Source organism: Coffea arabica, chromosome 6e (assembly GCF_036785885.1).
Source record: "Coffea arabica cultivar ET-39 chromosome 6e, Coffea Arabica ET-39 HiFi, whole genome shotgun sequence".
In the NCBI taxonomy this organism is placed as follows: domain Eukaryota; kingdom Viridiplantae; phylum Streptophyta; class Magnoliopsida; order Gentianales; family Rubiaceae; genus Coffea; species Coffea arabica.
The window spans coordinates 5483556-5499965 of NC_092321.1; the positions used below are offsets into that span (position 1 = coordinate 5483556).

The 16410-nt window shown below is 36.9% G+C and overlaps 2 protein-coding genes across 3 annotated transcripts; both read left to right on the forward strand.

Annotated features, from left to right (window-relative positions):
* Positions 1–1387: 1387 nt before the first annotated feature.
* On the forward strand, positions 1388–7721 carry LOC113692276 (calcium-dependent protein kinase 26). Its single transcript, XM_027210664.2, has 7 exons — positions 1388–3243; positions 4314–4457; positions 4556–4708; positions 6129–6244; positions 6478–6645; positions 6920–7144; positions 7415–7721. The coding sequence occupies exons 1-7, from the start codon at positions 2085–2087 to the stop codon at positions 7538–7540; spliced, it is 2091 nt and encodes a 696-aa protein (XP_027066465.2). The 5' UTR covers positions 1388–2084; the 3' UTR covers positions 7541–7721.
* Positions 7722–12472: 4751 nt separating this feature from the next.
* On the forward strand, positions 12473–16068 carry LOC140009387 (uncharacterized). 2 transcript variants are annotated; one of them, XM_072054704.1, is made up of 8 exons: positions 12473–12846; positions 13281–13883; positions 13970–14022; positions 14252–14317; positions 14433–14517; positions 14602–14673; positions 14785–14892; positions 15475–16068. In XM_072054704.1, exons 2-8 carry the CDS (start codon positions 13290–13292, stop codon positions 15856–15858), a joined length of 1362 nt encoding a protein of 453 aa, XP_071910805.1. In that variant the 5' UTR covers positions 12473–12846; positions 13281–13289; the 3' UTR covers positions 15859–16068. The 2 variants fall into 2 exon arrangements, with proteins under 2 accessions (XP_071910805.1, XP_071910806.1); XM_072054705.1 differs by having other exon boundaries at positions 12639–12846; positions 14436–14517.
* Positions 16069–16410: the final 342 nt, after the last annotated feature.

A 16410-nucleotide genomic window follows, 5' to 3' on the forward strand; every position in this document is an offset into this window, starting at 1 on the left:
AGCATCAAAATGAAATATGAATCGTACCTGTCTGTCTTGAAGAGTGAGGTATAGGTTACCACTAGAATCTCTAACTTGTATGTTAATATTGTATCTGTTAAGAAGAAATTGTGATATACAACAAAAAAATATAATTAAAATGAGATATACATCATTTTTGAAAAAAATGTAACTGTATCATTACAATGGATACACACCATTTTTGAAAAATGAGATTGACATGGTTGTCCACAGTTTTGCATAACTCATGGAATAAATTATCTATGTTAATGCTTTGAATGAAAGCAAGTATCCAAAAATATTTAACCTAAAACCATTCAAAAAACATATAGATTACAATTATTAATTCAAAATAAAATATAGATAATTGTTCATTAATTAATTAATTGAGAGAATTTTTACCGTAAGTGTAACTGCAAATGTTTCCTCCTTTGCAATTAAGTTGAGGGCTAAGAAAGGGGTGCAAATGAGCCGAGTTGAGCCGAGTTTTGGCCTAATCAAGCCGAGTTTCCAGTTAATTTTATGAAGCTCGAACTCGAGCTCGAACTCGACGAGTTCAAAATGTCAAGCTCGAGCTCGAGCTTAAAAAATAAAATAATAATAATAATAAATTTATTTTTAAAAAAATAAAAAATAATTATTTATTTTTAAAAATGAATAAAATAATAATTTTTTAACAAATAATAAAATATTAATAATATATGTGTAATTTTACTATTAAAATAAAAAATAAAAAATAAAAATGTATATATATAATTGAGCTCGCGATCAACGAGCTTAATGTTTTTGAGCTTGAGCTCGAGCTCAAGTTCAACTTAATTAGCTCGAGCTCGTACTCGAGCCGCTCGCGATCGGCTCGCGAGCGACTCGATTCGTGAACACTCCTAGCTAAGATCGATACCAGAAGGAAGTTAAAAGAGATTGAAACCAAAAGGAAATTGAAAGAGATAGTAAATTGCGATTTTTGGTGAAATTATGCTGTTATCTCTTATTATTGGGTTGGAGGAGTTGTAATCAGAGTGGATTTGTTAATTAGAGGAGTATTAATTGGAGTGAGAAGGTATGTGAAGAGAGGAGTGTTAGTTGAAGTAGAATTCTTATTTGATGGAAATATAGTCGTGTATTTCAAACATGAACATGACGTATTTTACGAAATAAATTAAATGTAAAATGCTAGATGCTAAAACACTTCTCAAATTTATATAGATATAGATTTCCAATGGACCAATTGTGTCGAATTTTCTTTCTTTAAAAAAAAAAAATTTTTGGCAAGTAAATATTCTCGCATCCTACAATGCGCGTATTTTGAAGAATTCAAACGGAAAAACCTGCCTCTCTCCGACCCTTCATTCACACACGTACATACATGTATGCACGTCCCTCTCCTCAATCAAAATCTTGCACTCCCAAAACAAAAAGCAAAGAGAAATCTCAAAACCTTAAACAAATCCCACGTTCGACGTAGCATACATACATAGGTTATGCATTTGGAGGGAAGAGAGGGAGGAGTGACCTGGTAAACCAGAGGGGTTATTACTTGTTCAATTCTTAGGCAAAGACTCCTTCTTTTCTCATTAAGGTCGCTTTCTTTCTTCCTTCTAGCATTGTCCCTGATTGTGTTTTCGTGGTTTGACATTTGTTTTCGCCAAGAATTGTTCAAAGATCACTGGTCGGATTTCTTCTTCAAAGGTTGGAGTCTAATTGAAAGGGTCTTTATTTTTTTTGGAAGTTGCCTAACTTGCCTCCTTTTCCCCAGATTATTGATTCCCAGAGTTCGATTTTTCTTTCTTTCTTTCCCAATTGAATATCTGTGGTTGTGCTAGAATTTGTTGGTAGGCAACTGTTAGTTGTACGAGCGTTTGGACTCGTTCATAATTTCTGATCAGCGGGTTTGTCTCTGATCGTGCAAACCCCTGTTTATTTAGCAATTTTGTCCTTCACTTTGTGTTGTTGTTGCTTCAAAGGGCTGAAGCATGTATAGATGGGGTTGCATGAATTTATGATGGTCGAGTTAAAACATCGTTTTCAAAATTAAGGAGAGTTTGTACTCGAGACAAGAAAAAGAAACTACCAGCGATCCAAGAATGGGAAACAATTGTGTGAATGCAAGAGTTTCAAAGCTCGGGATCTTTCAGAATATTTCGCATTCTTTATGGGGGCCTAAATTACCTGATAAGATTGCACATGAAAACAGTACAGTCGTTAGCAGCGAAAAGCCCTCCGTGGCTAAAGAGTCTAAGGAATCAGAAGGTAGCCTATCTGTACAGCATACACCTCCTGAATTGGTCGTTATAGTTAAGGATGGGAATGCAATTTCAAAGCCTGTGAATCCTCAGGAAGTGATCATGCTGATTAAGGAAGAGGAAAAACCAGCCAGGACGATGAAATGGGAAGATGTAGTCAAGGAGAAAAGGGAAGATACAAACTTAAGGGCAGATGAAAAGCCCAAGCCAACAGCAACTGTAATATCAAAATCCACGGAAGATGTAGTCAAGGAGAAAAGGGAAGTTACAAACTTAAGGGCAGATGAAAAGCCCAAGCCAACAGCAACTGTAATATCAAAATCCACGGAAGATGCAAGACCTGCACAAGTCTCAAGACCTGAGCAACCTGCACAAGTCACGAGACCCCAGCAGGCAGCCCAGACAGAAACAGTGTCCCCCAAACCGAGTGAGGCTGCAAAACAAAATAAGGCACACAATGTCAAGAGGATGGCAAGTGCAGGCCTCCAGGTGGACCGTATTTTAAGAACTAAAACTGCTCATCTTAAGGAGCACTACAATTTGGGGCAGAAACTTGGAAACGGCCAGTTTGGAACTACTTTTCTTTGTGTGGAGAGAGCTACCGGGAAACAGTATGCTTGCAAATCCATTGCAAAAAGGAAATTGCTGACTCTGGATGATGTTGATGATGTCAGGAGAGAGATTGAGATCATGCATCACTTATCTGGGAACCCGAATATTATTTCCATCAAAGGTGCTTATGAGGACAATGTAGCTGTTCATGTTGTCATGGAATTATGCACAGGCGGTGAGCTTTTTGATAGAATTGTCAAGCGGGGCCATTACAGTGAGAGAAAGGCTGCTGATCTTACTAGGACCATAGTTGGTGTGATCCAGACTTGTCATTCTTTAGGAGTCATGCATCGTGATCTTAAGCCAGAGAATTTCCTCTTTGTCAATAATGAAGAGGACTCACCAATTATGACAATAGATTTTGGATTGTCTACGTTCTTCAAACCAGGTACGTTGCTATTGCATACTACTTTTAGATTCTTTCATTTTGTTTCAGCACTGGTTGGTTAATCGAGTTCTTTTAGCCTTGGTGAACTTTTTATCAGTAGTCTGTGCACAGCAATAAGAAGTTGCATTGTTTTCTCGACTATAAGGAAAGTGCAAATACACGTTTTCATCAAAAAAGGGAGCAATACATTTAGTTGATCAAAGAAGCTTTGAGATTCTTGACAATCACAATTCAGCTCAAGGCTGTTTTGGCTCATAGGGACTAGCTAAGAATTTTGTGAATTCAGTTCAGACACTATAAGCATTTGTTGGGATGTAAGCAACTGCAAAGGCAATATATCATGTGTATTTTCTCTTTGTCAATCAAAGCTTTAATTTGAAGATATTTTGGTGGTTTAAGTGTCCGTGTTAGCATCCTTTAAATAGACAAAGTTTAGCATTCTGCACAAGTTGAATTTGCAACAGGTTCCCGCCAACAATAGATGAAAGACAATGTTGTCGTCTTCTTACTAATATGTGCTTAATTAAAGACACAATTAATGGTTCATAATTGAAAGCTTTATTCTTGTTGGGAAGACAATTTCCTTTATCAAAATAGTTTCCTCTTTACACTAGATAGAGAAGGCCATAAGTTTCATTCTTTTCAAAAGTGGTAGATTGGTGTTCAAAAAGGAAATTCACCAGTTATTGTCTTGGTCTGCAAGAGATCAAGTATTTTGGTAGGTCAAAAGGTAGCTGTTCAATTCAGAATAATAAATCAGCAAGATATGAAAGATAAGCCAAAGTTCATAGAACAGGATTGAAGACAATCAAGCGCATTTTTTTTAACTATTACTATTGTTGTTATTATTATTATTTTATGTAGCGAGTGCATTGGCAGGATAAGTTATGTACACCAAAGCAATTATGTTGCTTGATAACAAATCAGTTTGTACTCCACAGTGGACAGAGGTTATTTGTTGTTTAACTATTGAAGGATTTTCTCCTAACAATTGTTCTGATAACTAGTGAATTTTGGAATCTACTTCTCTCCAGCAAGTCAAATAAAATGTTCAATCTGTTGAACTACAGGGGTGACGTTCACTGATGTTGTTGGAAGCCCATATTATGTTGCCCCTGAAGTTCTTTGTAAGAGATATGGTCCAGAGGCTGATATATGGAGTGCAGGAGTGATAATTTACATTCTTCTTAGTGGTGTGCCTCCATTTTGGGGCGGTAAGAGGGACTGTTTTTTCCTGAACTTTTGATATATCGTCTTATATATAGATTTTTAACTTAGTTATCCTTCTTGTTTTTTTCTTTGAATTTTGCAGAAAGTGAACAAGAAATCTTTAAGGAGGTTTTGCATGGTGATCTTGACTTCTCATCAGATCCTTGGCCTAAAATCTCTGAGAGTGCAAAAGATTTAGTTCGGAAGATGCTTGTCAGAGATCCCAAAAAGAGGCTAACTGCCCATGAAGTTCTTTGTGAGTTCCTATCAACAGATCCTCTGTTCTTCGTTTCTTATTTTTGAATTTGTATTGTTCCTCAATGCTAAGAACGTTAAGACTAGGGATGGCAACGGGGCGGGGTTGGGGCGGGGTCCCCTCCCCCGCCCCCCGCCCCGTTGCCTATTAGTTCCCCCCGTCCCCCGTCCCGTCCCCCGTTTCCTGCTCCCCCGCCCCGCTCCCCCGCCCCGCCTTGCCCCGCTTCCCCCGCGGGGTTAATAAAATTTTATTATATAATTTTATTATAATTAAATTTTAATAAATAATCAAGTACTAAAATATCAACACATCACCAAATTATTATTTATTGTAATTTTACAATTGAAACTCATAAAAACAATCAAACAGAAGTTATTTGAATACAATCAAATATGATGAAATAAATATAACTAAAATAGTCAAATTTTCACTTTTAGTACAAATGCAATCACTAATTCTTTATTGTGTTTGTGCTTTTTTTTGAGAAAAAAGTGTTATTCTATTAAGTGTAATTAGAAATTTAGTATAAATGTATTAGTAAATTTAGTATAACTAATTAATAAATTCTATTAGTAGACATGCATAATTATTCATATAATTGATAATATCAATTATATTACATAAACTAATATACATTATATAATACATCTAACTAATAATATCATTATCATAAGTTTATAACTAATTAACTTACATATTATATATATTTATATATATATATATATTTTTTTTTTGTTTTGCGGGTAGCGGGGCGGGGGATGGGGCGGGGGTATACTCCCCCGCCCCGTTTCTAAGCGGGGGGAATTACCGTTTCTAAGCGGGGGGAAAAAATTCCCCCCCGTCCCCGCCCCAACCCCTGCCCCGAGAGCCCCTGCGCGGGCACCCGCCCCCATTGCCATCCCTAGTTAAGACAGAACCCAGGCAAATATCCTCGCCTATATTAAAGGAAATATGCTTAAGTAAGGCTTTTTGTCACAACTAATAAAGAGATCAAAGATTGTGACTGCATATTTTGTTACATGAAGATATTCATATGCCGGATATAGACATGAATATCATCTTGGATTAGTTTATCGACATCATTCCTTACTCAAATTATTATCTCTATTTTTAAAGATGAAAATGGATCTGCAACTGTTTAGCATCAGTTCTAGCCATGGTTACATTGTGTTTCTTTAGGTTTATGAGAATGTTCCATGTTTAATATAAAATTATCCAAGTTCTCCATCAGCATGCTCCAATTAACAGCGCTGTCTACGATGTCCAATCAATATTCTTGAGTACCTTGATTATACTGGTTTCATATTCTTGAAAAGCATGGTGAAGAAGTTTTTTGCAGTCGGGTTCTTATATCACAATTGTCTTATGCATTGACTGACAATATGAACATGAAGAACTCTAAAATTTGATTTGCTTGCAGGTCACCCTTGGGTGCGAGTTGATGGGGTTGCTCCAGATAAGCCTCTTGACTCTGCAGTCTTGAGCCGCTTGACACAGTTTTCAGCAATGAATAAGTTCAAGAAAATGGCTCTCAGGGTAATTTATGAGTTCATTTTTTTCCTTTTGTTTTGTTCTGTTCTGAGAAGTGAATGCTTTGATTAGTATGTGTATTACTGTGGTTTTGGTAATTCTTGTAACATTTAACTGTAGATCCACCTGATGGATGCAAGCATTTTATGAATAGAGAGAGCTGTGAAATTCATGCTTATCTGTGTATATGTATCTATCAAGAAAATGCATCTTCTAAGTTGCTTCCTTTTTTCATGTAGGTTATCGCTGAGAGTCTCTCTGAAGAAGAAATTGCAGGTTTAAAAGAAATGTTTAAGATGATAGACACGGACAACAGTGGGCAAATTACTTTTGAAGAACTGAAGGCGGGACTAAAAAGATTTGGAGCTGATCTTAATGAGTCAGAGATCTATGATTTAATGCGGGCTGTAAGTATCTGGACGGAAACATGAGATTTTATCTTTCAACTCTTTTTTCTTTTGGGGTACATATGATCGTGTACCAAAGATACGTATATATCTCTGAGTTGGTCTAGTTGTTAGCTCTAGTAAACGCAAAACTTTTAACATGTTTTTCTTTAGATAATCTTTGAAGTAGAAATTATGTGGTAGCAGAAATTCTGGGTCAGACAGGACATGTATATATATATATTATATATGTGTGTGATTTCCTTATCTAAGCAGTTAAATTCTGAAAATGCAGGCTGACGTTGACAACAATGGTACCATTGACTATGGGGAGTTCATTGCTGCAACATTGCATCTCAACAAAATTGAGAAAGAAGATCATCTGTGTGCTGCTTTTCAATATTTTGATAAGGATGGCAGCGGTTACATTACAATGGATGAGCTTCAGAAGGCATGCGAGGAGTTTGGCATAAATGAAGGGCACCTCGAAGAAATGATCAAAGAAGCCGATCAGAATAATGTAAGTTGCTTCACATCACCTGTTTAGTCCCAAGATTCTGAACTATTGGTTGCATCTCTTCTCATGCATTTAATCGCGCTACGTACAAGGATGAAAGAAATTCACCTAATGAAACCAATCAAGTTGAAACTGCCATGTAGTTGGCTTCACTGAACAAGGGAATTGTTAGCAGATTTCAATTTGCTGCACTGGTCGTCTTGTTTATGATTGTGTTAGAAGTTTAATGTCCACTTTTATAAACATGGACATATTTCTCTCTCTCTCTCTCAGGATGGCCAGATAGATTACAATGAGTTCGTGGCCATGATGCACAAAGGGGGGATTACTGATCTTGGTAAGCAGCATCTGGGAAGTAGTTTAAACCTTGGATTTAGGGAGACAATGCAGGCCTGTTAACAATGCGATGGCCTGCAATAATCCAATGCATCTCTACCGATTTTGTAAATGATTGAATAAGTTGAGTAGGTTTGAGCATTGGCTAATTAGAATATTTGTTTAGCTCTTTTTAGTTTTAGAAACTGCAAATTGTTCAATGGATAGTAGTAAAAGTTTTCCAGTTGAGGAGGCTCTTTTTTTCCTTTTCTGCGTTTGCAACTTTGCTCATCTGGGAGAAAAATGATACTCTGCTTGAAGCATATTAGTAGTAGTAGTAGTAGTGGTACAAAAATTATGGGCTGAGACTGGGAGAAACTAGCCCTAGTGGGCTCAATTAATCCACAATGTTCCGTTTGGTCCTGGACCTATATTTTACTATCACCATTTTTCGGGTTAAACAAGATGCAGATTGTGCAATTAACGTTTCTACTCCTAGCGAATCATATGTTTTTCTCAAATTTCCTCTTGATTGTCATTTCTTTTTTAAGTTTTCTCACACGTTATTCGACGAGAGTGTATCACTTTTCACAATCCCCCTAGAAAGGAAGGCACTTAATATTATGGGTTAATTGTGATATGCACCCCTCAACTATCATTGATTTGTAATTTGCCTCTTTAGTACCTTATGCTATCAATTTTTCGTAGATTGTTCAAAAATGTTGCAAGGGCAACCAATTTGGCTTCCAAATTTCTAATGAAATAATTTAGTACCCCCGAGTTTGTATATGTTCACTGAAATTCTCCTATAAATTTAGAAATTTTTATTCAAATACTATAATTTCCAAATTTCTGGTATCGTCCCTGTTTCTTAAATCTCACTCATTTCCTACTAAAAACGAATTTATAAAAAAAACTACTACGTTTTTATTGGCTTATGCAATGTGCTGTAAGTTGATAATACAAGGTACTTAAATGCTACGGCTAATACTTTAGAGTCTGAACTACTAATGAATGATAAGATTGAGGGCACAATTTGCAATTAACCCTAAAGTTAATCTCAAGTAGAGAATGATTTGGTTCTTATCGCTATGATTACGATGTGCTTTTCATGCTTAGTTAGCAACAAGGCTGGCCAGTGGCTACTCAGCTTTAGAGTTTATCCTGTTTGAGGATAATTGCAAAATAGGATACCCTACCAAGGACTCGTTGAGAGTCATGTACAAGCACTTGATTGCTGCGCTAATAATAATTCATGTCATCCCAAACCTGACCCTCTCTAAATTATACTACTTTAAATCTCTATTTTTAACCAAATTTAATTATTCATTAATTTGGTCCCAAGCTTTTATAGTCAAAGGGATAACTCAATAGTTTTCGCATTATAGAGATGGGCCCGTATCAATTTTTAAAATGTGTCTCCCCATGCTATCATCTCTCCTCCCTCCTGTGCTTTCCGCGAGAGTTAGTCCTCGAATTATCTATCGTCTACAGCTTGAATACTTCATTATCAATGCACCATCACCACGTTGCCTTCAGATGAGACCACACAGCCAACGGCCCAAGACATTCAAGACATTTAAGTCTTGGTGGGAGGTCAAGGGTTTAACTCTTGCCTCCCACCTTGCCATTTAATTGTGATTGACACTTAATTGTAACTTCTTTCGACAGAAAAATTTCATCGGCCCCCTCTCCTTAGATTAGGCTAAAATAGGTTATACAAATGTTATCGTTGTAAAAAAAAAAAAAAAAAAAAAGATCACACCAACGCTTGTTAAAATTGATTAAAAGATAGTTACAAACGCAATTTAAGTGTCTAAATTGATGGCTAAAGGATTATTAAGATTCTATTTTTAACATAGGAACTTGAAGGATAAATTCTTAGGGTTGGACCTAGATGCATTTGAGATTCAACCCCCAATGCCTACCTGGTCCTGGAAGACTGCTTTCCTTGAAAATATCTTACGAAACAGGGGTACTGGAATTTAACACATTCATAAGTAATAAATGGTTGAGCCCTTTTTTCTAGTGTTTCTTTAGAAGACAGGACAGGAGGATATCATATGATTTTCTCTCTGTTACGTACGATAACGAATCCTATGCCTGCTGTGTCAACTGTTTGTTCTCTCAATACTTGTCCCAATTATAATTATATACTGAGGCAAAGAAGTAGCCAACTTTAAATCTGATAACTCTAATAAGATTGTCCAGAAGAATGTGCTTGGATTGCGAAAAATTACTATGTTTTTTGTAGACACATTTTTTAATCATCTTTTTATTATATATATATATTTATATCAAATTACTATAATAATTTTTTTTTTATAAAAAATTCAAAAAAATACAATCCAAACACAGCCTAGCTAGGCGTAGCATGCCATTATGCATCGATCTCAACAAGAAAAAAATGATGAAGACCAAGAGGCATTTGGGCTTGACTGGAAATTATAAGTTTGATGACAAGAAAAGAAAGTACTCTGATGAATGCCAAGCTTGAATACAACGTACCACTCACAAAATCCCAAGTCCTCCCTCACTACAATTATTATTATCATTCCAAGGTGGGAGAATGATTTCTGAACAACTTCCACCCCACCAAGATCAACGGTCTAGATTCCTCCAACGGATACGATTCAGCCGTATGATGGATCGTCTTCCGCTACACGTTCTGACAGCTCATAATCCTCAACGGCGGTTGGCGGTGCACGTCAAGATACGCCGAACGTGGGACCAATCACGTTGCTCGGTCGTGCCACGTTGGCCATCAACGCGACAGCCCCTCCGCCTGTGCGCAGAGGCTCATCGCCAATTTTATCCCCCACGTTCTCCTACAGTTGCTCCTCTGTTTTTATTGTACTCCTTACGTGCAATCATTTGCTGCACCGCTACTTTACCCTTCTGCCCTTGATTAACTTAACAATCAAATGCTCTATTTGACTAATATGCCCTTCTATTTAGCCCCTCCACCTAATTGTCTATTCCCCTCACCATTGATTAAAACCCAATTACGCTTTTTTTTTTTATTAACCCAACTACACTTAAAAGAAGGGGACGAATAGGAATTCAAACACAGACATGAAAAGACTCCGATGAATGGTGCATGCTTTTCTTTTACCATGTCATGAAATGATTCTTATTACTACTAATTCCCGACGTACAAAATCTCGAAGTATAGTAATTTTTCCTATTTTTTGAAAAATCATGAGCAGTAGTTAATTTGTTAGTATTGTCAAATATGAAAATTTATTCGTCTATGAACAAACAGATAGAATAGTAATCTCGACTTTCTAACTTTCGACTGTGTATTCAATATATTATTGTCAATCACAACACTACAATCAGGTTAGAAAATAATTTAAAGTTTGATGACAAATTTGTCTTATCATAGTTGGACGACAACAATTTCACTCGCTTTCACATTAGGGGTTTCCTGAGATGAATAGTTTTCGTTCATCAACACTCACATGACGTGCATTTTTAGTTGCCTCATAGTAGGTATTCATGTCATGCTCGCCCAAAATTTTGTCTTGCATCACGGAGACTTTGCTCGCATATTTTTGGTCCTCAAATCTCAATCACAGCTACCAAATGGTATGGTGAAGATGAGACATGATGGCGTGATAATGATCTGCCATTCTGCTTTTGTCATTCAAATGTCAAGACATGCTCATTTGCTCCATTAAGCGTAAGTTTACCTTGTTCGGAGGGAACTAGAATTCGATCCTTTTTTTTTTTGACATTTCGACCATATGTATCAAATTGTCCTAGATTTCCTGCGGCTGCCAAATGGCTTCTCTGTTGACTTCAAGCAACAAAATGACTAAAGAGGATAATCAATCGGTTTACGAAGGGCAGAATCGGTTTGAACACAAAGAGGAAAAGTTAGGGGATATTTATCTTTATCAGTTTTTTTTTTTTAAATGTGCTAGTACGGTTTCATCCTTTGTTGAGAAGGTAACAGAGAAAGTTAAAAAATGACAATAGAAGTAGAGTAAATCTTATATATACCAATATTGTATATATTATCAGCGTTGAATCCATGATATAGGTATAAAATTTTAAATTCAAATTCAAATTTTATATAATTGTCATTCATCCAATACTGACAATGTAGCATAGAAAAGATTAATCCATAAAAGTAACACCCACCCTCTTTTCTAAATTTTATTTAGTAAGATATGGAAATACTAAAGTTTCTATATGCACACGAGGGTGCAATGACATTAGCTTCTTATTGCTAATGAATTGTTCTTGGCACTTATAAATGTATTAGTTTGCCGATGACTTGTTTTTTTTTTTTTTTTAATGTAAGCGAGAGGACTCGAATCCGAGATCTCACGCTTACACTCTTTCCCTCCGCATCACCCAACCCATCCCTCCCCCGTCTGCCGATGACTTGCAGTGTTAAATTACTGCACATGTTTCAGAGTTCGGAATTGAGAATCATATAAAAAACAAACATTAAAATATATATATCCTGTTTTGCTTATGAAAAATTACTTCAAAAAATTGCTATAATCTTAAGTACTTGCATAAGTTCTGAGGAGTTTAATTATTCATCATTAAAGTGTATACACTATCACTGTTAAATGTATGAGTTTAATTCAATGTTTTAAATAATCAAAGGTATCAAAGTTAGTAAGAATCATTATAAGAACACCAACTGTTATGAGCGAGGATTCTAGGACGAAATTGAGATGCAGGCCGCTCAATCAAAGCATGTAGTGGTTGTTTACTTGCTTACCTTTGCTCCATGCTGTCCAATTGGATCTTCAATTATAATCACCCCGAGGTGTTCTCCACCATGATTTCTGTTTCGCTCAAGTTTCCCGTAATTTTGTCGTGATAGAAAGAGAAATAATTATATATTCCATTATGTTTACAACAGCTAGAATACCGTAAATGTTGCTCAATCAGCTGGAAATTTTCTCCATAAAAAGCAAACGAACTAGGAAAAGAATTGCCACATTGAAGTAGACCCAAAAAAAAAAAACTATCAAATCCCACAAATAAATAGGAAATGCAAATGATCTGCGCCTTCTTTTTTCCCCAGGATCGTATTTATTTCCCTCTCATTACAGTTTTTGGATTCTGGTTAGGAGAGTGGCAGTTTAGTCAGTTCAGAAACTTAATACCCCCGCAAGTCATAAACCATTTCTTTGGAAAACTGGCCCTCATCTTGACTTATTTTTACCTCCTATTATCAATCTCTGTGACAGTGAATGGGAAACCACCCCAGCAAGTGGCATCCCTCTCTCTTTTTAGTACTGGTCGAACCAGATATCAACTCTGAGCACAATTCCGAGGCATATCAACTGAACAACTGAGTAGCACGATTTCCAGGGGTATCACCGTATCAGGTCATCCGCATCGATTGTTCCAAAAAGAAGGTACCACTTCCAAAATTCCAACTTTATGCTTTTACGCTCTCACTTGTTTTACCCGTTTACTAGAAGTTGTATGACAATTCTGGATCCTGCACTCGATTTTCTTACCATTTCAGCACCGAATTCCGTTGGATCACTGTCTTTTTCTGCTTCTTTTTTCTGGGATTTTCATTAGGATTCCAATGACTGGTCTTGTTTTATGATGATATGTTTATTGGATGGTAAGGAATAGTGGAGATGATAGAATGCATCAGAGCATCACCTTTTCCTAGTTTCTGCATTTATGTCTTCCAACTTTTTTATTCTTTTTAGTATTTTGACAATAGGTTTTTCAAATATAGCATTTTAATATTCAGTCTTGGTGAATGCAAGAAATTCAACTGTATGTATTCAATTCTTACTTAAAGTTCGAAAATTTTATCTCTATGGATGGATAGCTTCTTCATATGGAGTCTGAAAATGGGGTTCAAGTCGAAGATGAAAAGAGTGGTTTTGTCGGAATGCGAACTAATGGAACTGGATCGGTTCAGGACGTGAAGGAGGATGGCAGCGTCAAAAACAATGAACAAGCATCTAATGAGAATGGCTTTTCTGAAATGAAGGCTAAGGTGACCATCAAGACATCAGGGTCAGGGACTGAATTGTCGAAGACTAATTCAAATGTGAATACTAAAAATTCGAGGACAGGTTCAAAACATAACAGTTTGAAGAAGAATAAGAACACTGGAAATCAAGATAGCTTGGGAGCTTCAGCTTTGCATGCTCGGAAGACGAAAGCAAGCTTAACTCAGAGCCTATCATTCCCTGCAAGAGTTTCTCATCCTGATGGTATGACGAGGAGCACTGACGCACTCACAGCGAAACTGGGTTCCAGACATTCTCAAACCACTGGGGTGAAGGCTGAAGCTGCTCGTTCAAATGGAACTCTCAGTTCAAGTGCCCGCTTGAATCAGGTCAGCAAGGGAGTAGAAACAAACGCTGGGGGTACAATCAGCAAGCGAACATCTTTAGGGTCTGTGCCTTGCCTTCGTCAATCCTTGGTGAGGTTTTGTTGGCTCAGTATTTTCTCCATTTCTACTTCACGTATCATCTCGTGTGTGATATTTGTCCTTATTTGTTTCCTCAGTCTACAAAATCGGTTTCTGCTAATGGAATTGCAAAGAAGGCAATATCAGAAGAGTAAGTGACTCATTTCATTTATATTCATTGAGCAAGAAATACTTGAAACAGTTTTGTTCTTTTTTGCTCTTATATCCATATTTACTTTTATTTTTTGTTTGAATGCTGGAAATCACCATGTTAAATCCGAATTAATGCAGTGGCGAAGGAGAAGGAAAACGTAATTTACCATCGTAATTAATTGGAAGTAAAGCACTTTTTAATCTGAATCAGTTGTTCATGCTTACAGATCACCTGACCAAAATCCAAAATCAATTAGAACAGGGGAGGATGATGCTCGCTCAACTACCTCTTCGTAATGTTCTTCAACATTTTACTCTAATTAAGCTATTGCATTGAAAACTTTTGCCTTTCATAGTACATGTTTTCTGTATCACTTTTAACCTTCATGACTTTGCCTCAATAATCAGTAGTACCACTCCTCGCGGGCAGCGGAGGGCTAGTGTTGCTGGATTTTCCTTTAGGTTGGAGGAGCGTGCTGAAAAGCGGAAAGAGGTATAAAATGCAATTTGAATAGCTTCTGTTCCTTTGAAGACATGATTTTATGTACAAATTACGAGTCTTCGCTTTGTTACTCAGTTCTTTTCAAAGCTGGAGGAAAAGATTCATGCAAAGGAAGCAGAAAAAAGTAACTTGCAGGCGAAATCAAAGGTGCCTGGTATTTTGTGATCCTTCTCTAAGTATTTGAATTTATGCGGTTCTCTCTGATTGATCTCTTGAAATCTGGATTTTTCATTTTTGACCTACTTTTACTGTCACCAGGAAAGCCAGGAAGCAGAGATAAAACAGTTCCGCAAGAGCTTGACTTTCAAGGCTACACCGATGCCAAGTTTCTACAAAGAACCCCCTCAAAAAGTTGAATTGAAGAAGGTAGACTAGATGTCAGTTTTAATACGGTACAGAGACTTTATTACGATCCTTGTCGAATATACACCATTTTTCAAAGATCTATGGCAAGATGAGAGCAGAGAAAATGGGTTGAGGAAGAAGGAATAGCATTTTTTGCCAACTTATGCATTTAGTTTCTACTTGGCCACTAAAATGGAGCTTAAAACTTGATCTTCAACTTCCAATTAAAATGTAGTACATTCTTGCTTGTGGTCTGTGGACATGAACTCTTTTTTAGGTTCACTATACGTCTGTAAGGGTCATCATTTGGCCAATTGAACCCGTAATACGCTGTGGCTTCATCATTGAAAAAGGGAAAAAGTTTGTAGCAAATCATATTGTCAGGCATTGCAGTTGCCAAAAGAATGGTCGGCTCTTCTGCCTGCTCAAGTCTATTGGTGTCAGCAGGATACACACCACAATTACTTTTTGACAAGAGTCTATTAAGCACAGAATCAGTTGCTCAAAATTTTCTGTCTCTCTCTTTCTTATTTTAATGCTACATAGCGTGCGCCTTAATTAAAGTATCATCATATTGTTATTCATCGCTTGTTAATCATGCAGATTCCAACCACTCGTCCGGTATCTCCGAAGCTTGGAAGGGCCAAAAGCTCAATAAACGAATCCTCAGAAAATGGAGCAACTTGTCCTGGCAACACAACAGCGGTCACTGACAAGGGAAAGTCGCCGAAGGATTTTCAGGCAAATGGTGACAAGGGAAGTTCTGCTTCAAAGAAGCAACTGAAAAGGTTCCCATCCAAGTCCCAGAATCGGGAACCTTTGGCTGCTAAGGCTGAAGGAAAATCAGGCAAAATAAAAGTGCAAGCAACAGAAGGGAAAGCTTGTACAGAGGATTCAGAAGATATTCAGAATGAGTCTACCGTCCATTCCCTTGAACTTGCAGGAGAGGTAGAGATGGAAGCTGATAAGAACTCTGCCGAGGACTAAGGGCCTTCTTACATTGATGTGAAAAAGGAAGGCTAGTGGGATGCTGTATTTAAATGTTTGTATATTGGTTGACTACGTGTTCATAGATTTATTTTATCTTCAAAATTGCGGATGTACAAATAATTGTTTTAATCTTTTCTGGTTTATTTTTCGACAGCTTTTGAATACTACAGTATATGAGAGATTTACTTTCCAAGAATTTGAGATGAATCCAATGCTTCGTCCTTCACAATCATTGCACGAGTGGTCACCTGCTGAACTTATGATTGGTAATGGTTCTATAAAATACTAGTAGAACAGCAGCAATGGCCGAAGGTTTTTGATTTTGATTTTAGATTATCACTCTAGTCTTCACTTGCTAGTAAGTGGTAATAATGGAACAAATGCAAATTGGCCACACCTCAGAACCTTTTATATTACTCCCTTATTAAGAAGTACTAATAAATAATGTAGTACAAACAGACTTGGATGCAGGCAGAAAGGCCCTTCGCATTTGCATGGATGGAAGATTATTGCGGGACTTCTACGTATGGAAGGGTCTGATGGATAAGG